The sequence below is a fragment of the Grampus griseus genome, assembly GCF_964374135.1.
Source record: "Grampus griseus genome assembly, chromosome: 12".
NCBI classification, from domain to species: domain Eukaryota; kingdom Metazoa; phylum Chordata; class Mammalia; order Artiodactyla; family Delphinidae; genus Grampus; species Grampus griseus.
The window spans coordinates 29,325,027-29,347,329 of NC_139006.1; the positions used below are offsets into that span (position 1 = coordinate 29,325,027).

At 42.7% G+C, this 22,303-nt stretch overlaps 1 protein-coding gene across 1 annotated transcript in view; it reads right to left on the reverse strand.

The window, feature by feature from the left end:
* VAPA (VAMP associated protein A) overlaps window positions 1-13,480 on the reverse strand; it is a 37,565-nt gene extending 24,085 nt beyond the window's left edge. The window contains exon 1 of the mRNA XM_082667400.1: window positions 13,181-13,480. Coding sequence (XP_082523526.1) covers window positions 13,181-13,259 — 79 coding nt within the window. The 5' untranslated portion in view covers window positions 13,260-13,480. The remainder of the gene's footprint in view (window positions 1-13,180) is intronic.
* Window positions 13,481-22,303: the final 8,823 nt, after the last annotated feature.

Sequence of the window (22,303 nt, forward strand, 5' to 3'; positions counted from 1 at the left end):
TAAGCCTGTGCGCTTAGAGAATCAAATTTTATTTCAGGATAAGTGGTCCTGAATATAGCATGGAGCATTTCAGAAATAGAAAAGGCCTCTGGGATGCAGCTCAAGAATAAACAGGCTATGTGCACCAATGTTAACTCATGAACTCCGTAGCATCGTTTAGACCAGCAACCCGGAGGTCTGTTGGGAGACAAGTCTCCATGGGTCTCTAGCATTTCTGCACCTTTTGCCAGTGGAGGCCCTGGAGGCTTTCATACAGACTGTCTTTTCAAGGATCTACTACATAGTGAACAGTCTTGCATCTGACTGTTAGCATCTCCCTCCTGAGGAGAGGGCAGGTTTGTTTGCTGTCCAGTGTGATAATGCTCAGGTCCTCCTCTGGAAAAAGGTCAGGCAGGTTTCTGTGCAGCCCATCACAAAAGGTTCAGAGGCCCTAGACTCAAGGTTTCTCACCTATGACACAAACCCACCAGGTGGGCAGCACCCACCTGCACTGAACCCCTTTGTGTTGCCCCCATGGAATCTGAGGGGCAAAGGAAACCAACACAACTATGAAGTTGCTGCCTGCAGTGCCCTGAGAATAACATCCTTTGTCTCTAAACCCAGGAGTCCCATGTCTTCTACAGCACCTTTAACACTGAAGCAGGCTCACCTTTCAGACTCTCCGGTTCTGGACAAGCTCTGAGTTCTTGGCTATGGGGTACAGACTGAGTTAGTGACCTCGGGGGGATAACAGCAGAAAGTGCAATGAACCAAAGCATGTATCTCTGAGGAGAAACAAGGGTGACCATACAACTACCAAAGCACAGTGTCCCTACCTCTCTCCCTGCACGTCTCACTTTATTATTTATGTATGTCTTAAATCACCCACTAACTATAAGCTCCCTGAGAAGAAACCAGCTCATCCCTGAATGAACTGGAGTAATTCACACTGGCCTTAACCTGAGTATGGCTAAGCAATCACATGGATCGTTCTTAGTCAACATGCAATAACAACAAAAAATATCAGAAGTAGGGCTTCCCTGGTGGCGCAGTGGTTGAGAGTCCGCCTGCCGATGCAGGGGACGCGGGTTCGTGCCCCGGTTAGGGAGGATCCCACATGCCACGGAGTGGCTGGGCCCGTGAGCCATGGCCGCTGAGCCTGCGCGTCAGGAGCCTGTGCTCCACAATGGGAGAGGCCACAGCAGTGAGAGGCCCGCGTACCGCAAAAAAACACAAAAAATCAGAAGTATGTACGTTCTACTATGACTCTAGGTATTCATAAATCATTTACCCCAGCGTGACATTTTCACTCCTCCATCCTATCTGTACTGAAACAGAACAGGTAAAAATCCTAATGAGGCAGGCTGGATGCTCAGCTCAAATATATAAATAATGTAGCTGTAGTGAAGTCAGTGATGACTACTTCAATGTTTCCACAGGTGTTAGCAAATTAACGGCTGCATCGCTGATTAAACAGCTTTCCAGTAACAAAGGGTTATGTTGCTGAATATGTCTTGCTACATTAAGTTAATCACACATCTGAATTATATGCTGTACAGTATACAGAATATCTACTAAGAACTCCCACAGTAATAGTAGCATGGCAGCAGTAGTAAGAGTAAAAATAGTGATAACAGAAGTTTTTACAATCAAGCCTTTACTGGACACTCACCACGTATCAAGAACTTTGCGTGAATTACGTCACTAACCCTAATAACAAGCCTATGAGGCTGATACTTTTATTACTTACCCTCATTTTACAGATGAGTCAACTCTGAGTCAGAAGTTAGAATACTTGTCCAAGGTCAGACAAGCACAAAGCCACGGAGGTGGGAAGTCAGGTCTGCCTCCAGAGCCTGAACTCTCATAAATTCTCTGTATTTTATGCAAATACCTAAGCTATATTTATTTCCTAATTCATAAGCCATTCCAGGCGGATTTCTGCAGTGTTAAAGCATGAAACTGTAATCAAATCAGTAATATAAGAAAAAGATTTTTATTGGATATTTTATTGTATTTTCCTTGGTTCCACAGGATGAATATTTCCGGAAACAAGTATCAAACACCAAGAAAACAGTTTTTATGTTTTACATCAAAGAAAGCCCTAAAACATCTTCATTACAAATTTTAAAGATGAAGTTACCTTAATTTATTTACTGTACTTTTTTCCCAAACACACTGAAATCTCAGACTTGAGCGAATGTAAGCTCCATGAAGACTGGGTCTCTGTTCTATTTGCAGCTGTATCCCCAGCTGGACAATCCCTGGCATAGTAAGTACTGAATAAATATTATTGTACAAACATTAATGTAAAAATAAACAGAAGACCACTTTCCGGGAAACAAAATGAGTCATTTCTATTCAAGATGGTTTACTTATTAAAGCACTAAACATACCTTTTTATAAGCTTTAATTAACCTTACAAAAGTATGGACCCTGAGATTAATACAAAAGCCAAACCTATCTATTTTATTTAAACCTTCTACTATTTAAGGAAAGCTTTGATTTCTTAAACTGCTTCACTGCCCTTGTTTATCCACATTACATAATCAACAAAGAATTTCAAAATGTATCATGAAAAAAATGTCCAAAATCCACTTAACGTAGTAGTGTGTCATCATTAAAAAAAAAAAAAAAAAAGTTTTCCCACTCCAGGGGCTTAAAGTTATAGTTAAAAGTAACCAACAGGCAGGAACCATGTCTCTTCTTTCTTTTTCAACACTTTCAGTTAATGCAGCAGTGTTCTGAGCACAAAGTTAAATACTCATCCATCACCTTCCTGAGGGGGAGGGGGACGCGGCAGGGGGGAGGGGGACGGGGAGGGGGACGGGGCGGGGGGGGGGTCTGCTATTGATGGTGTAGGTACTGACTTTTGTAAAAAGCATAATGTAAAGCAGAAACTAACACACCATTGTAAAGCAATTATACCCCAATAAAGATGTTAAAAAAAAAAAAAAGCATAATGCAGTGTGCTGAGTTAGAGGCTCACAATCCAACACCATCAACACGGTGACTGACCTTGAGCAAATCATGTCACTTCTCCAGCCCCGTCTAACCCTCCACTCTAGCTCAGTACACAAAACCATCTCTAAGACTCCTCTCAGCCCTCAAAGTATGTGATATTTATAAACAACTTTACTTACTGCCTTAACTAGAAAACACCTACTACTCCATTGTAACATGGCCGGTAATTCAATCCTAGATGATCACAGCCTCACTGACATTTTGTATAAAGCTACTAAACATTTTAGAAGTACTTTTTCTGACCCTCTGATGCACAGACTGCTCACTCTGACCTAAACAATCTTTGTGACACAGTCCTGAAAACAAGTGGGAGAGTATAAACAACGCTGTCTTCACACAGAAATGAAACATTTTGATTTGTAATATTTTTATATAAGTCTTATGTCCTTCCACTGTGTAACTTTCTAGAGAAAAATAAGATGTACACACACAAAAAATTTTTTTTCATGCTTGCACTCAGGATTAAACATTAAATATGCTTAAATTAACACCTTTGTTAAAACAGAAGTAAGTGTTCCATATCTGAAGAGTTTACTTTTTAAAATCTAGGTAGGTAGGATGGGAAAGAATAAAAGAGAAATGGATATCTTCGGGAGAACCTGAAATAAATGTTTTTAACACCATTTACAGATCTGAAGTTCCTGTTAGATTATAAGCAAAATACTTGTAACATGGGAAAATTATCACAATAATATTAACTAAAAAATATAGGATATAAAAGAGTCATACACAGAAAAAATAATCAACTGTTAACAGTGATTATTTAGGGACTTCCCTGGTGGTCCAGTGGGTAAGACTCTGTGCTCCCAATGCAGGGGGACCTGGGTTTGACCCCTGGTCAGAGAACTAGACCCTGCATGCATGCCGCAACTAAGAGTTCACATGCCACAATTAAGAAGTCTGTATGCTGCAACTAAGACCTGGCGCAGCCAAAATAAAGAAATAATTTTTTTTTTTTAAGAAACTGGTTATTTATAGGTGGTAGGACTAAGTAATTTTTATTTGCTTTATACTGTTCCATGCTTTTTCAACTTTCTACATTAAGCATTGATTTTATAATCAGAAGGGACTTTTAAACATGAATTCATATTACCTTAATTTGTTCAGAAAATCTTTTATTTTTAAAGTGGAGGGGTGGGGACTGAAAAGATACAGAAAAAGCTATCTTTTGAAGATGCTGTTACTGAGATTTTTGGCAGTAGGAACAGTACTTAGAAAACAAAACCAAGGGATTCATCTTCCCCTATAAGCTATAAAAGTAAAATCTGTTCATAGAGAAAACAGAAAACACACTCCATGATGTAAAGGTGCTCTATACCTTTAAAGGTATAGCAGTCACTCCAATTCATGTCAGATTATCCAAATACCAAAATAAAAATATGTATGTGTATATATATATACACACACACGTGTAAATATATATGGATGAGTAGATATATATGGAAGTATATAGCTACAAAATAAAAGGCTGTCAAAATGTAGGCCCATAAGAAATCTGTCAATTTATATTACAAACTAGTACTTTAAAACTCTCTCATATTAACAATTCTTTAACATAACTATTTTTAAAAATGGCCACTGAATCCAATCACATCCTTTAAAAGCTTAACCATAAGTAACTAAACATCTCATTCATTTAAACCTGAATTTTGAAAACAGTACCAAATGTTCAAGGTAACTATCCTAGAGAACTCCCCAAATGCCAAAGAAAAGTAGCTAAGCAAACTATGGTATATTGGGACTTCCCTGGTGGCACAGTGGTTAAGAATCCGCCTGTCAATGCAGGGGACACGGGTTCGATCCCTGGTCTGGGAAGATCTCACATGCTGCAGAACTAAGCCTCTGCGCCACAACTACTGAGCCTGTGGCTCTAGAACCCGCAAGCCACAACTACTGAGTCCACGTGCCACAACCACTGCAGCCCACGTGCCTAGGGCCCATGCTCCGCAACAAAGAGAAGCCACCGCAATGAGAAGCCCCCGCACCACAACAAAGAGTAGCCCCTGCTTGCCACAACTAGAGAAAGCCCGTGCGCAGCAATGAAGACCCAATGCAGCCAAAAATAAAATAAAATTTTTTTAAAAAAATAAATTTTAGGGCTTCCCTGGTGGCGCAGTGGCTGAGAGTCCACCTGCCAATGCAGGGGACGCGGGTTCGTGCCCCAGTCCGGGAGGATCCCACATGCCGCGGAGCGGCTGGGCCCGTGAGCCATGGCCACTGAGCCTGCGCATCCGGAGCCTGTGCTCCGCAACGGGAGAGGCCACAACAGTGAGAGGCCCACGTACCACAAAAAACAAATAAATTTAAAAAAAACTATGGTATATTAATGACGCGGCAACAAAAATGGTATTTATAAAAATTTAAGACATTAGTTGAGGTTATTTTTATAAAGTGAAATGTGTCACAGTCATAAAGTTGAACAGTCTCATAAATGTTGAAGTCTAATTCTATTTAAGCAAGGCATTTTATTATGAAGAATAAAATCATACTTAAGCATTGATTATAAAGATGAAAGCAATCTCAATGACACAGGACATGAGGTACAGCTGGCCTCACAGAAGGCTGCATTCAAGAGAAACTGATACTGGAACCACAAGACCTCTCTTGCCTGCTTTCCTCTCCCTGTTCTCTCTCAACTGGCTACTTCTGCTTGACATGGCCCAAATCAGCCACTGTCTCCAAGTCTCTGCGACCTCAAAACTCTAAAACCTATCGTGTTTAAAGAGGAGGCTTCCACATTGTGACTAATCATCAGTATGTATATATTGGCTGGCCAGTGAGGTGCCCACCACTGAACCCTCAGCACTGTCTGGACGAAGAGGGATCCTGTGAACTTACACGCTGCTTAGACCTACTTGCCTCTAATACAGTCTATGGGCAGGGCCCATTCTCTGAGAAATAAATACCCCAAACTAATCTACCACGCTCTCACAAGAGACCACCAATTGATCCTAACAGTAAGAGCCCGATGAAAACAGATGTATGTACAGTTAGTTATAAATTAGATTTGCTTTCAAACAAACATGATTGTCTTGATTGTCTACTTGTCTTTATATGCCTTGATTTCTGAACTGCTACGGTATAGTTACAGACTTGTTTTCTATTGACCTAATATAACTGCTTTATTATTAAAAAAAAAAAGACTTCAACCTGTATAAAAGGCTTAAGTTATTAATAAAAAATAAAACAAAGTATTACAGGTAGGACAAATGAAACTTTTGATATAATCTCTCAAAGTAATGAGTCTAATAACAAAATAATTTTTTTCTCTTACCATTAAAAGCACTGAATATTCATTGCAGAAATCTTGGAAAACACAGAAAAGTAAAAACGTAAAAACAAAAGCATCCTAAAGTAGAGTTAATGACTGCTAACGTTATTTCCTTTCTGATCTTTTCCCTCACACATATTACCATAAATGCACTCATACTTATGCAACTTTTCACAGGAGGGATAAGGCGGTCATCACCAATGAACTTAACATCACTAGAAGTTGGACAACCAGACGTTATCCACACCTGATGTGACACAATTCTATCTATGCAGTATTTTTACCAAAAAAATACTGAAACCTGAATCTTCAAGCCTTTAAATCCAACTCCAAATTTACAGGAACTACATACCAGAAATATCAATACGGGACATTCCACTGGACAACAACCTGGTCTTTTCAACAAGTAAATGGTATAATAAAAAGGAAGTGGTGGAGGCACTGTTAAGATTAAGATGACCTGGATACAACAGCCACATGCAATGCACAAACTGAACAAACCAACTAAAAACCAGGACTGTAATTGGGAAGATTTCAATAGATGAAATATCAGATTATTGAAAAATTATTTTTGGTTTTATTAAGTGACAATGGTGTCATGATTCTGCAAATAAAATTACCCTTTTTTTGTTTATCAGAAATGCAAGCTCAGGTATTTAGGCTTGAGATGTTAACAGCCAGAATTTGTTTAAAATACTGTGGTAACCCTGCCTCCCCAAAAAACACAGTACAATACTAATAATCATTAAACTTAAGTATATATGAAATTATTAAATTATTAAATTTAAGAGTATAGAGGTTTCATTAAGTGTATAGAGTTTTTTGGGGGTTTTTTTTAAGTGTATAGAGGTTTCTATGAATGTTTGAAAGTTTTCATAAGAAATTTTAAACAGATTAATTTGAGTCACTTTTCAGTTATAATAAACCCAGGAAACAAGCATTTTCAAAAATAACCCCCTCTTGCATTTAGTTCTTTTTTTAACAAGAATTTTCTTTGGTAGTTATACAAAATAATATTACATTTTGTGGTCTGTAAAGTTTAATAAGCTGGCAAACATGTAATTTTCTTTTAAACCAACTTTTTATGAAGGAAAGTAGGATCCATCCTGTATTAACCACTATCTCCTCTGAAAAACAGTTCTTTGAAGGGTCGGTCAATCAAGATAGAAAAGCAACAAGAAAAAGAGAGTCAGGAAGAGCCTCTGAGAAAATAAAAGGGTCCTTGCTAACAAATTCTCTTCACAGACCATCTCTGCATGGTTAAGGAAGGTCTTACTTAAAGGAAATCTAACAGTAAACCAACAACAAAATTACCAACACTAACAATCACAAAATACCAAACTTTGCAGAACTTAACTCAACCAAGGTCTCCCAATTCTTTACATATGTAAAGAGAAAAACTGTGTTTTCCTTTTGCAGGGAAAACTTGTGTCTTCCTTTTGCACTCAACTGTCATATACGTTCACAAACCCTGACAGGCGGACTACCACCCAAGAAATCACCCAGTCCCACTTCTCACTTAACAAATGAAAAAGGTGAAGCATAAAGAATGAACAATGTATCTACTGTTAGTCAGCTCTTAACAAAATACCCTTTTCTGGAACTACAAAACTCTGAAAACACAAGTACCTGAAAAGGCAGATGAAAAACCCTACTGAAAAGAGATCCAAAGCAGAAAACACAAGAATTACAGGAGAAATCATCTGAATCTTATTAGTGCAATCAACACTCACTGGACAATCATCCCATGCCAGATCTTGTTATTATGGACATAAAAATAAATGAGCATATCCTCAAGTAATTTACAGACTGTGAGAGAAAAGCACGTAAACATAAATACTACACAATGGTGAGTGCTGTAACTGCAGACAAGCACAAGCTCGGATAGTGGCATGAAGAAGGCAGTGACCAAGTGGCCTGGGAAAATCAAAGACAGCACAAGAGGAAGGGGCTCTTGAAGTGGAGAAAGCCTGCCTGACAGGAGGGAGGACAACACTCTGAAAAGAGCACCTGGAGAGGCTTGCAACAGCTGAGAGCGTCTGGGGAGATGGTTTCATATAACCAAAGCTACGGCAGGAGAGAAATGAAGAGGCAGGCGGTGGATGTGGAGCTTTGTCAAGTGCATAATGGGAAAATGGTGCAGGTTCTTCCACCCAGGGAGCAACGGTATCAGGTGTGCATCTTTCAAAGGGTAGTTCTTTCTAGCATCCATGTAGATGACAGGCCGGAGGGAGGGGATGCTAGAGAAAAGGAGACCAGCTGCTGACCAGTAAGGGAAAGAGAGTCACCTGAAGCAAAGAAATTAGCCAAGCCCAGAGCGCTCCCGAGTAACACACCCTAACACGCCCGTACCACCAAGGCCTACGAGTCACCTCCTCATGACAACCCTGAAAGGACCTAAATGTAGCTAACCTGCCAAGGAGATCGGGACCTTCTTCCCCCACTCCCCCTGGGTAAAACGCACCCGTTCTCACAAGACAGCCAGTGCTTGTTGTCCCCTCTCTCCAGGTGTGTAAGCCAGAAATCAGAGCCTTCAAGACACACTCTCCCAGTACACACACCTAAGAGACCGCTGGGTCTCACCAGCTTTACGGTCTTTAACTTTTTGCATCTCCAACACCACCCCACAAGCGGTCACCTCTTGCGTGGACAGCAGCCGCCGCCTAATTCATCTCTCCCTCCCATATTACTCCATGTTGCTACCACAAGTGTGTTTCCTTAACTACAAATATGACATCACTCCACTACCTCCACACCTGTACCGTTCTCCCACTTAACATCAATGTAAAAAACCAGTGTGGGATATGCGGAGTTTGAGATGTCTGAGCAACATTCAAATCCAGATGTCAATAAGTAATTAGTATGTATTCCAAAGGTGATTTTAAGTCTGAATTCAACACAGATTTGGGAGTGTACCAATGTGTGCAAAAAGTGAGTAAGCAGGGGAAAGAGAGGACCTTGAAACAAGGAAGCCTGAACGAGGGAAGTTCAGAGTGAGATAAAGTTAAACTAAGTCAGAATCTCAGAAACATGAGCATTTAAGAAAAAGGTCACAAATGAGACAGTAAAGAGCAAAGAAGAAAACTAGAAGACAACTGTATCACAGAAGTCAAATGAATCGAGTTTTTAAAAAGACGAACTGTCAATAATGGCAAGTGCCAAAGAGAGGTCAAGGGAGAGAGAAAGTGGCAGTGGTCACTGCAGTAGCAATCAGGAAGCTGTGAGGACAGTGGACAGGAGGAGAGGAACAGGGAGACTGGGAACATGAACTACTTTTCCAAGAAGTCTGACTGCAAAGGAAATGAAGCACAGGAGGGACAAGTACCACAAGGAGCTGGGAGTCAAGGAAGTATTTTGTTGGCTTATTTGTTTTTAAAATGAAAGACTGAAGTGCATTTTTATGTTTAAAGGAAGAAGCCAGTGGTTGAAAATATGACCAAGAAAATATCTGATGGAGCATGGTCTGAGTCATGAAAGACTTTTACCTTAACCAGCAAAAATAGCAGAACAAATAAGCTTAAATATGAGAAGGGTTTTTCTTTCTCAGAGACGAAAGTGTGGACGTGTGCCGACGAACAGGTGTAACAAGAGGAGACAGCACATCACGGAAGGGCTTGTATGTCACACTAAGAGTTAGGCTTTTATCTGGTGGGCAGTGGAGAGCTCGTTGAAAACTATTAAGGAATGGAGTAATAAGACAACCATGTCCTATTTGGGGGGGGTGAGAGGGGGCCGGAATCACCCCAGGGATATGATGTAGCCACTGTGAAACAGGAGTGATCTGAAATACGTAAAAATGTGCCAAATGCCCAGCAAGAAGAGGAGTAGTCCCCATCCTCACTCAGGCCTCTTCATCGTGATGTGCTGCTATTCAAAGATGCTTTGGCTGACACACTGCAGGTCCCTCGTCACTCAGAGAGCTTAGTTTTCTTTACTGATGTTACTGTTATGGGCCACCTTCAATACAGTGGTTTTAGTCTATTTTCCTCTTTCTCTGATCATTAAGAATACATTCACAATTTATTTTAGCATTTTCTAAACTTTCTTCTCCAAACTCTCCTCTAGGATTACTAACAGGTTGGAAAAATAACAATGTTGTATAATACAAAGGAAGAAATTTTATAATAGTAAATAAACATTTTTAAGGACCCCCCCAAAAAAGTCTCTCACATGTAATACCAAATTTCAAATCTGAATTCTAGGTCAAATTACTGCCAGGGCTTAAACAACAGAATTTGAAACTATCTACCTCTTTTTTGTTACTAATGCAACAAAAGAAGTACTTTAGAATTCATGACATCATTATAAAAGGCTTTTCATATAAACAATTGTATAAAACAATAAACTTCAATAAAATAGAGGTATGTGGAAAGTCTATTAAACTGCTCTCTGCTTCTCTACAATTGTGCAGTGATGATAATTCATATCAAGGTGACTCTGTTATGCATATAACAGAAAAATTCACCACCCAACCTCAGAATGATTCAATGACTCACTCCTGGAGAAACCATCTCAATCAAATGTAAAGTCAAACTAATTCAAATAAACCTACCAGCAGGTGACATTTGGCAAAACTATCCTTTAATAGACTTTTACTTAAACTGAAAATTACGGGTAATTCACGGTAGAGTTAAATGACTTTTTATACCACCATCAAATGAAGCATAAAGAGATTGTTGATTCTAACTGAGTCTCCTCACTTAGTGTTGAACTGCTCTTCGGAATACAGACAGCTTTCCATCAGAGCAATCTATTTACCTTTGACTAAAAGAATAACTTTTATTAAGAAGTTCAAATGACACCAAATGTCACTTCCCAATTCATCCTACCCCTCCTCTTTCCCAATCCTCCCCATTACCCCACTTTTAAACCGAAGCACACAGCAACCCACTGGGTATTTAAGTACAAGCCAACCTTCTCTCACATCAGTAAAGGAGCAAACCATTCCCTTGACCAGCCCTCCCCCTTCCCCATTTGAAAGCAAGCTGCTTCCTAAAGCAAGCGGGGAGGAAGGAAGAAGGGGCTTCTTTCCTCATACTTGTTTTGCCTCTGTTACAGCATCTATATGTCTTTTCCGTCTAGGAGTTCTTCAAGGGCTGAGATAAAACCTAGCACATTTTACTGTTATTGATTGTATGCTTACCCCATTAAACCAAACTAACTGTGGACCTTTCCTCCACCTTGCTTAGCACTGAATCCCCAAATGTAAGCTGATACCTGCTGAATAAATTACTCATTGTTGAATACTCTTAATCAAATATAGAGATGACACAAATCTTTTTTTTAAGTTTTTTTTAAGTCTTTATTGAATTTCTTACAATATTGCTTCTGTTTTATGTTTTTGGTTTTTTGGCGGTGAGGCATGTGGAAACCTAGCTCCCCCACCAGCGCTAGAAGGTGAAGTTTTAACCACTGGACCACCAAGGAAGTCTCAGCACAAAGCTTTCACTAGTGTTTGCTAAGTAAATGGCCCAAGTGAATGTGTGTCCCTATAAAATTTCCAGTGAAACTCTTTTTTTTTAAGTCAACTTGTGTCCAAACTTTAATAGGCCCTGTGAACTACTTTCATCCATAACACAAGAACCTGTTCTATCATCATAGCTAGTAAATCTTCAATACCTGAAATGAGTTAACTATTTGGCAAGTCACTGTGTAGGGTTTTTCGTTGTTTTTTTAACTTGCCTCTTCGCTATTACTAGTGTCTTACTATGGAAACATTACAACTTCTCTAAGCAGAAAGCATCAAACTCTGCGAACATTTCCTAACCTAAAACTAGTTTTAACGGCATCCAAGTCCCTTATGGCAACATCAATAGGTTAACCAGAAGAGGAAACTTCCTCTGTAAACTCAGCCTCCCAAAAAATAAAAGCAAAATACTAAAATTCTCGGAAGAACCACACACCATAAAGGTTTACATTAAATTCCTCCACCCTAAGATAATAGCTATTTGAGTTAGGTATTATCTAAATCATTATATTCATGATTCCCCAAAAGTTTTTTTTTCCTTTCGCCTAAAACTGTAAAATCATGCCGCGCACATAAACTTGCTACAATAAAATGCACTTAGCGCCTCTCAAAATATTAATATTTCATGGAGTTGTCTTAAAACCAAATCTTTACCTAACAAGCAGCTCACTGGCATTTCCATTCAAAGAAATTCGGAAACGCACTAGAGCTCCCAAAATGAAGGCTTTATACAAAACTCCTCTCATAACGTCGGAATACAACATTTTAAAACTCCTAAACTTATTTAAAGCGTTTCCTATGGAAACAATCTGTTTTCTTTTCGGACTCAACCTTGGACTACAACGAAGGATTTGATTTAAGCACTAGAGCGGCCACGCATCTCACAGGCTCCATGCTCGGCACAGTCCCTGAATTAAGGACAAGATACGGACTCCTGCACAAGCAATCGGATTCGGTCTCCCCGTGACGGGAGCTGGGACGGACCCCGCTTCCCCGCAGGCTCCCCGCACGCCCTCAGCATCCCCAGGAGAAACCCGCCCGAGGCGCTCCCTCGGGCCCAGCAGCCCCCGGAGTCCACGTGCAGGTGTCGCCCCGGCGCAGGTGTCGCCCAGCGCGGAGGACGTCCGGCCGCCTGTCCCCGCTGACGCAGAGCCCGGCCCGCGCCCGGCCGCCCGCCCCACCCCCCACACACACCCCCACCCGCCCCGCCGCCCACGTCCGGACCCCGCCCCGGCCCGCGGGCCAAGGACGAGGCCGCCGCCGCAGCGAGGCGGCCGCGCGCCGCAACATGGCGGCGGGCGCGCCGGGCGGGAGGAGGCGAGAGAGCGCGCACCCCCGCGGGCGGGGCCGAGCGCGGGCGGCGGGGGAGGGGGCCCACCGGGCGCGGCCGCTACCTCCCGCCCGCCCGTCCGCCCCTCCCGCCGGCCGCCCCTGCCCACCTTTAAACTTGAGGTCTGTGGGCGGGTCGAGGACCAGGATCTGCTCATGCTTCGCCATGGCCCCGGAGGCGGACGCCATCGGAGACAGCGCAGAGCGGGGGCGCGCCCGCGGCGGGTCGCTGGCTGCGGGCGGGGGGCGGCGGCGGCGGCGGCGGCTGCGGCGCGGCTCGGCCCGACTTGACGCGGGGCCAGCGCTCGGCTCCCGAACCCCACGCCCGCCGCTCTGTCGCCGGCTCGCTGGGCCGCCCGCCCGTCCGCAGCTCCGGGTCTCACAACTGACTCAACCCCACACCAGCCGCCGCGGCCACGCGCACTGCGATCCTCGGCGCCCCACGTGACGCCTCTGCGTGCCTACGTGCGCGCCCCGGCTGCTGCGAGGCCTCGCGCCCGGCCCGCCCTCCTTACCGCCCCGCGCGGCCGGCTGCTGCGCCTGCGCACCCCCGGCCCGCCGCGCTCCGAGCCCAGCCTAGCTGTCAAAGGAGCGGGTGTCGACGGGGCGGAGCTCAGCTCCGGGGCACGGATGCGGCGCGCACGGCGGGCGAAAAGGCGCAATCCTCGGTCCCGTTTAGCCGTAGTTAGGGTTGCGAGACTGGAGAACCCGCTACGGCAGCGAATTACCATCTCCCAAGCGGGAATGCCTAATAGCAGGAGGAGCGGTCAGGCTTTGTTGACTACAACTCCCAGCATGCTCCGCGTGGGGCGGGGCCTCCGCCGGAGCTGGTCCCCTGTGGTGCTGCGCGGTGCTTGCTGGGAGTTGTAGTACCGGCTGTGAGCGGGCGGGAAGGAGAAGGGTCGACTGAGGTGGGGCGCGCCAACACTCATTTTGGTTCCCAGCGGGTGTCTCGTTTGCGCTGAAAAAGAAAAACAGCTTCTGGAGACTGACCCGAGGTTCACCTGATTAGAAATATAGAAGATGCCTTGTGGAAAACATGCGTGGATCTGTCAGCGTGCTCCCTAATTCTACCCATCCCTCCGTCGGCAGAACTAAATTCTATGGCTCTCCAGTCCAAGCTCTCCTCCTTCCTGAATTGTCTCCAGTAATGCAAAAGCCGAAGAGGAAACACGCCTCCTTTAAGAAGCAAACGCGTAGTTGGGGATCTGACGAGGCACACGTTATCAAACTGGAAATGAAAGTCAAAATCTACAACGTTTGTTGCCGCATCTGTTCTTCAGTTTTGACTGATAGTGATAAGCCCAAACCAAAACAGTGTCACGTTCACATGTTGGCAACGAATTCCAGCTGCAGCATTTACGGTAGCCTGTAGTAAACTGAGTCGAAGGAGAAAAATCCCAACAGCAAAGTTGCTGACCAATCTTTAACGGATTGCCAGGGTAATAGGGGACAAGAACGTGAAAAAAATGAATGTGCCGTAAATAAACCGTTACAGTGCTGCTCAAATTCAAATCCCTAGGAAGCACCACGAAACAAAGGACAAATTGATGCTGCTGCCATGAAGGAGCAGCCCAGTGGGTCTAGAAAACAAATGAGACAAATGGAACCATGGCCTAGGCGCGGGCACAAAGTCTACGTTCTCACAGCAGTCCAGCCATCGGACCCCAGCTGGGAATAGCTCTCCAGAACAGCCAACCTAGCATTCGTAACAGACTGTGCCAAAGGAGAGCAATGGAAGACCTCGGAGGATGGGAGCTTGGAATAATTCGCCTATTACTATTTTAGAGCACAGCATACCCTCATTCAATAGTGCACTATTTAAGTGGTTTGTGCTTTGGTATTAATACCTTTCTAACAGTTCCAAGAACTTTACAAACAACACAGCTACTCAGGACAACCTTATAACAGTTAGCAAGTGTTACTTTTGTTGTTAAATATGGAAATGAAAACACAGGTGAGAGCGTCTTATGTCAGTAAATAGAGGGGGGAGGAAGGTGGGGGAGGGAAGTCGCACAATTTTCTACTCTGCATTTTTGCTCTTCCCAAAGCCACGAAAAATGACACCCAAAAGTCATTAAGGCAACAATTTTAAATGTAATTGACATCTGTTGTTTGGAATGGAGAAACGGGGGCCTAATGTTCATTGCTCTTTTTACATTGATTAATGTGGCTACGTAAAGATCCCTTAATAAGTTATTAGCAAAAAATATACTCAAGCATATACTCTGTAACTCCCAAGTTTTCATGAGTCTAAGAGGTATGAAGTCCTTGACTATTACTTCAGCCTACTTGAATCATGAATAATTTTCACCTTTGCACAGATTATCTCTTACGCGTTTGGCAATAATAATAATAATTTAAAAAACCCACCAATCTCCAGTACAAATGGTAACAAAGTACAACTACCTTCTTCTCCATAGTTAAATATGTTAACCTTTACTCTAGAGGTGGTCTATAATTATGAATTTGTTTATGATCAATCCTCTGCGTAATTCAACTCAGTAAACATTTAAATGAGCGTACCTTCAGCAGACATTCAGGCAGAAGGATACAGAGTACAGGCTGGGTTCAAGCACCATTTTCTGCTATGTGGTCATAGCAACTTACTTCACCTCTCTGTGCCTGTTGTACATTTGTAAATTTGGAAGGATAACGAAACCTACAACCGAGGTTTGTTGTGAGAATTAAATGAGTTAATACACACAAAGAGCTTAGAATAGTGCCTCGTTCCAGCACTGTTACCTTATCATTGTTAAATGTTAAATGATTGCTGTGCCTGGCATGTGATGGGTGATTCAGTGGTGAGCCAGCAAACATGGTCTCTGCCCTTACAGGCTTACATCCAAGCAAGAGGGACAAATGTGAAATAGCTCCTTTGCAAGTAGGATTCTGTTCTTGGAATAAGTTCCACCAGTGAGTTACACTCCTGGGACATTTAAAAGTGAGACGGAGGCCGGCTTTCTTCCCCTGTCTGTTTTCTGCCGAGGCAGCCTGGAAGCTTCCTGCAGCAGCGTTCCAGCACCCAGTCACTAACTTCCTGTATCCAGAGGCGGTAAGTTGTTTCAGGGTCAGCAGGAGCAGCGGCTCCTGCTTGAGTGCAGCTTCCAGATCCCTGGGTCAGAGGTAGGGCGTGCAGCATGGGAGGGAGCAGCTGCCCTGTGGAGCGGCTCGGTCTGGCCCTGGGAGTCATTCCTGGAAAGCCAGTCCCTCCTCCCCTCCCCAGACCGCGTAAGCACCTAATTCCCCCTGTTGCGTTGCTTCCTGCCTGTGATAATAGAGGGCTGCGGAGAAGGAGGCGTCAGGGAAGCCAGGAGCGGACCAAGAAGGAGGTCAGTGGTGTAGCAATCTGCTCAGCGGTCCTGTAAGGTGAGGACGGGGAGCCATCCACCCCACGGAGTAAAAGGGGGACGCTGGGGCTACAACGGGAACGAAACACAGTCACTGCACACCGTGGGCTCTTTCTAAAACATACAGATTGGTAGAGAGTGACAACCACCTGAAACATGCAGGAGGTCGGGAAGCATGACAGGGATGCAGTGCTCATGGAAGTGTGGTACGATGGGGGTGCTTGTTGTAGCCTATTTGTCAGACTTCCCTGAGAAATAGAGATTCCAAGAGCAGGCAGGTGGAAGCTTCACCAGATAAAATCAAGGCTGGAAGAAGAGTTAGAAAAAAACTTAGCCCGGGACTTTTTCTTTGTGTGACTATGTAAAGCAGTTAAAACTATAAGAGGAATAATCTTTGTTTATGAAAAATCATTTGAAGAATGTTTTCTCAATTAATCTGTTATTCTGTAAAAGCAATGTGTGATTATTGTAACAAGTGACACAACCCAAAGGCATATGAATAAAAAGTTTCCTCCTATACCTCCCAATTTTCACTCCACTTGGAGTGACCAATGCTAACTGCCTGGGTTGTGTACCACTCCTGAACTTTATCCATAGTTACGAAAACATAGCTGTTTGGGTTTTGCGTTTCTTCATAAGAATTCTTGTAAAATATGTAAAACCATATGCAGTTGCTTTATTCACCTGACAGTATATTATGGATATCAGGTCAATTGGCAAAGATCTAACTCAGTCTTTTAATAGCTGAATCCATAGATTAGATTACCCTACTATGGTACCATTTGTTCCCTTATTGATGAACGTGTAAATGGATCTAGACTTTTATCACAACAAACAGCACTGCAATAAATGTCCTTATACACGCATCCTTATCATAGGATGCTTTTATTTCTGCAGGGAGATGCCCAGTGATGGGACCACTAGATCAAGGCTATTTCCTATTTCGATATATATTGCACACATTTTATCCAAAGGGTTGCAGCCGTTCCCACTTCCATCAGGAGTCCATCTCCTGTAGCCTCACCAAGTGAGGCTCTTCACACCAGCAACTGAAGGAGGGGCGTGTATAAGTGTCCTTGGATTGTTTGGGTCAATAGTTTTAGTCTCAAAAATTGTACACTTTCCTAAATCCATCCTTGTTCATTGAATGTACCTTCTCCTCCTGCTTATTCCATTTTCTTTCTCTAGATTACAAAGATCAGAGCACCTGTAAAGCACCAGATTCTCTGCAGTTAATAATGTGTTTCTCCCACAAATACAGTTATTCCTAAAGGAAACCAACCAAGAAGAAATCCAAGGATGCCTATGAGCAGTAAATCCACATCTGACCTCATCTGACCCCTTCTAGTCTCTGAACCTATCAAAACCTGGAGTAGACACTGGGTGGAGAGCACAGATTTGCTCATCAGCAGACTGGAATCCAGGCTTCATCACTTTTTGCCCTGTCATGCAATTAAACCCATGACCTTATCTATAAAATGGCAACAGTCCAACTGCTATTTAATATTGCTCATGAGTACAAAGTGTTCAGCATGGTGCTCGGCAAATAGTAAGCTTTTACTAAATGATTGTTGTATGATAGATCCCACAATCTGATATCCCCTTTGAATATCAGCCATACGTTTATATAAGTCGTTGGACATTTAAATCCACAACCAAATGTTATCTTCTTAATGAGATACTTCATAAACAAAAGAGAGTTTTCTAGGGTTTTCTGAAAATAATGAGCCTTGGTTTCTTTGTATTCATTTATTCCAACTGTTAATTGATGTCTTGTTTGGGACAAAGTGCTCTATCGCACAGGCTCGGGCAGACACAAAGGAAACCAATACTTGATTTCGGTACTGAAGAGGTTGATGGTCTAAATGGACTTAAGCAAGCATCATCCAATGCGTGACGTGCGTTACGAGTAGGAGCTGAAAAAAATTAACTCTGGGAGAGCTAGGAAGTGCTTCAAATATATCTGACCACTTCAAGATCATGGCATTTTTTTCTGGCCAGGTAAACACACACACACACACACACTTACCTTTCTAAGATTTTCTACTAGAACGTTTAATTTATTTTCCTAAAGCGTTTTTGTTTTTTCTTAAGAACAAAAAAGTTGGAAGCATGGATAAGCAAAATATGGTATACACATACAACAGAATATTACTCAGCTTTGAAAAGCAAATTCTAACACGTGCTACAATGCAAATGAATCTTGAAGACATTATGCTAAGTGAAAGAGGCCAGGCACAAAAGAACAAATACTATATGATTCTTGGGAATCCCTGGCACTCCAGTGGTTAGGACTCAGTGCTTTCACTGCCGAGGGCCGGGGTTCAATCCCTGGTCAGGAAACTAAGATCCCACAAGCCGTGTGGCCAAAAAAAAAAAAAAAAGCAAATACTGTATGATTCCATTTACTGTAATATATGAGGGACCTAAAGTAGTCAAATTCATAGAGACAGAAAGTAGGATGGTGGTGGCCAGGGGCTGGGGGAGGGGGAGGGGGGGTTAGTGTTTAATGGGTGCAGGGTTTCATTTGAGAAGGTGAAGAAAGTTCTGAAGGTGATGATGATGACGGTGGCACAGCAATGTGAATGTACTTAATGCCACTGAACTGTGCACTTAAAAATGGTTAAAATGGTAATTTTCGTGTTAGGCATATTTTACCCCAATAAAATAAAAGAATAAAAGTATTGGTTTTGTTTAGCACACATGGTTAATCATTTCCATCTGTAACAGTGTTCTGGTTGTCTGCTGTCTCAAGGGCTCTTTTTCCCTCACTTTTCCTGGCCATTTTAAACAATATTGGGGATCTGAGCTTAGGCTCACTCCAATCTGGGTTCAATTCCTGGCCTTTCACTTCTAAGGGGATAAACAACCAGTTACCTCCCAGGGTTGTTGTGAAAATTAAATGAGGTGATACTTGTAAATGGTTGAGCACAATACCTGGCACTCGTAAGTGCCCAGTAAATGTCACCATTGCTGTTATTAATTTCATAATTGCTCATTCTTAGGCAGGCATGAATGTCCATTTTTGGCTCCCTTTTTAGAGGTTATATAGCTTGGGATAACTAGAATCATAACTTTATCTAAAGAAAATAATAAATCAAAAAAAATTGAACTGTCACCACTGGAGACTCAATAGCACAATCTGGCAGAGTTACTCCCAAAGGAATTCTCTTTAGTTCTCCTGTTGAACTTTGTGCTGTTGCCTAAGTCTGGACTATATCTCATCAGCATATTAAGTTCCTAGTCATGAGATTAAAAATAGGACTATGAATGCATTTGGGGGGGGGGTCACCTTTTAATGCAGATATAAATAAGGACCTGTAGTCCTCAAGGAGTGGTTTATGCCTATAGCCCGAATGAAGGCTGGGTGACCCCAGGATTAAGTACAAACCCAGCCTAGCGGGGCCTGAGCAGTCACCAATCAGGAACCTGAAAAGTTCATTCTAAACATGGATGTGATGCGTTCACTCACCACAACCAGAGCACCTGCGAGGTGGGTGGGGACCCTAGAGTCACGGTTCATTCAAGTCAGTGTGGAGGTATGGCCGGACCCCACTGACCCCCATGGACTCTCTCACCTGGAGAGTTTGTACCATGACACATGTACACCAAGTTCATAGCACAACGTGATAGAGGAAGCATCCAACACTGTAAATGTCCTTAGCATTTTACTTGGTACCATGGCTCTAGCCATTGTCTATTTGTTATAGGTTTATTAGCAGTTGAAGCCAAGTACGTAGATTTAATTTTAGTCCAATGCAATTACATGGCTATATCATGGACACTCACTGAGCTGCTTCCTCAGATGGAGGATCTCTTTGGAATTAAAAGGCTCTGAGACAGATGCAAACTATTATATATAGAATGGATAAACAAGATCCTACTCTATAGCACAGGGAGCTATATTCAATATTCTATGATATACCATAATGGAAAAGAATATTTTAAAAAAGAATGTATATATATGTATAACTGAATCACTTTGCTGTACAGCAGAAATTAACACAACATTGTAAATCAACTATATTTCAATTTTTTAAAAAAGGCTCTGAGGAATTTAATTTATCCTAGCCTCAGTGGTTCACAAGATTTTACTTCCTTACAGATGTGATTTTAAAAAACTACTGGAACCCTTGAAAACACACATGCATGGCTTATCTTTTTCACACGCTATTTACTTCCCCCCACCTCCCTTTAAGCGACTGACCCCCAGGGCTGGAGCCTGCTGGCAAAGACACGTGACACACATATCCAGGCTCCACTGCAGCAGCCATCCCCTGCTCTGGCCGGTTTCACCTTCAGGACAAGCGAGAGTCAGCAAGCAGGCTGAGCCGTCAGCCAGGATGCTTCTTCCCCTTTGTCCTGGCCCAGGTGATTTGACAAGCTCAGACAAATAAAACGAACACGTGGCAAACGGGATATACTTATTCCTATTTTTAATCTGGCCGAAGATCAAGAGAATCATGAATTTTGAAGGACTGTCAAGCTAAAGAATGGAAATGAAATCACAATTCAGATGCGAGCTATGGATTTTAACGTGAATGACTCGTCCTTTAAGTTTCTGTAGTTCCGTATAAAGTACAGCCTGGATAATGTGTGGTTTATCACTCATGCATCTTACTAGTTTGGTTCAGTTTCAGAAGAAATACATTAAGGTGTGATTAGACTGTGCCTGCCCAGACGACCTAGTAATCGTGGAAATGAGTACATAAATTCCAGAATTTATATTTACATATAAATTACTGCATGTTAGCAGTGTAGTAAAGGATGCTTTGTCCCTGATTGTACATTCTCTTTTATGAAACTATGCGATGACAGTTACACACTCATGGCCCAGGAAAATGACTGTCAGGTGGATGTGTGGCCATAAGGGGCCAACTGTAAGGCACCCTTAAGCCAGGACTCTGAGGTGAGGAAAGGCTGAGGGGCACACACGGGTGGCATTTCAGATCTCCGGTATCCATGTCAGCTGAGACTGGCCCAACAACCCTAGGAAAGTCTGGGTACCTCCTTCTCCGCATTGTATAGTGACCTGAGTCAATGGCCAGAGGTCCCTCTGGGCAGTCCTGAGGGAATCGCACAGTGTTTCTTTCCTTCCTCCTGGGGACTTAGCCATCTCTTCCACCAGTGGATTCTGGACTGAGCACAGGAATGTGGCTTTTTATTGGGGCAGCTCCCCTCGGCTAACTGCTCCTCTGTTCCCGCACGTACCCTTTCACCCATCCAGGGTGAAGTCCCAGAAATGCCTTCTGTTCAAACACCACCTTGCAATCTCCTATTTTCCTATAGCCTTGTCTGCCTTCCAATGAATGTGTTAATGAACATTTATAGGTCATCTTTCCGAATGGATAAAGAAGATGTGGTACATATATACAATGGAACACTACTCAGCCATAAAAAAGAATAAAATAATGTCATTTGCAGCAACATGGATGGACCTAGAGATTATCATACTAAATGAAGTAAGTCAGACAGAGAAAGACAAACTCCATATGATATCACTTATATGTGGAATCTAAAATATGACACAAATGAACTTATCTACGAAACAGACTCTCAGACATAGAGAACAAACGTGTTGTTGCCAAGGGGGAGGGGAGGGGAGGGAGGGAAGGGTTGGGAGTTTGGGATTAGCAGATGCAAACTATTATATATACGATGGATAAATAACAATGTCCTACTGTATAGCACAGGGAACTATATTCGATATTCTGTGGTAAAGCATAATGGAAAAGAATATACATACATATATATATATGTAAACTATGCTTTGTCTTTAATCAAGGGACAGCAAAGACAGCAAACCCCATTACAGGATTAAACATCTTGTATTTCAGATGGACTTTTTGGCCACCCATCCTATTACTTAATTTAGAGTGAGAT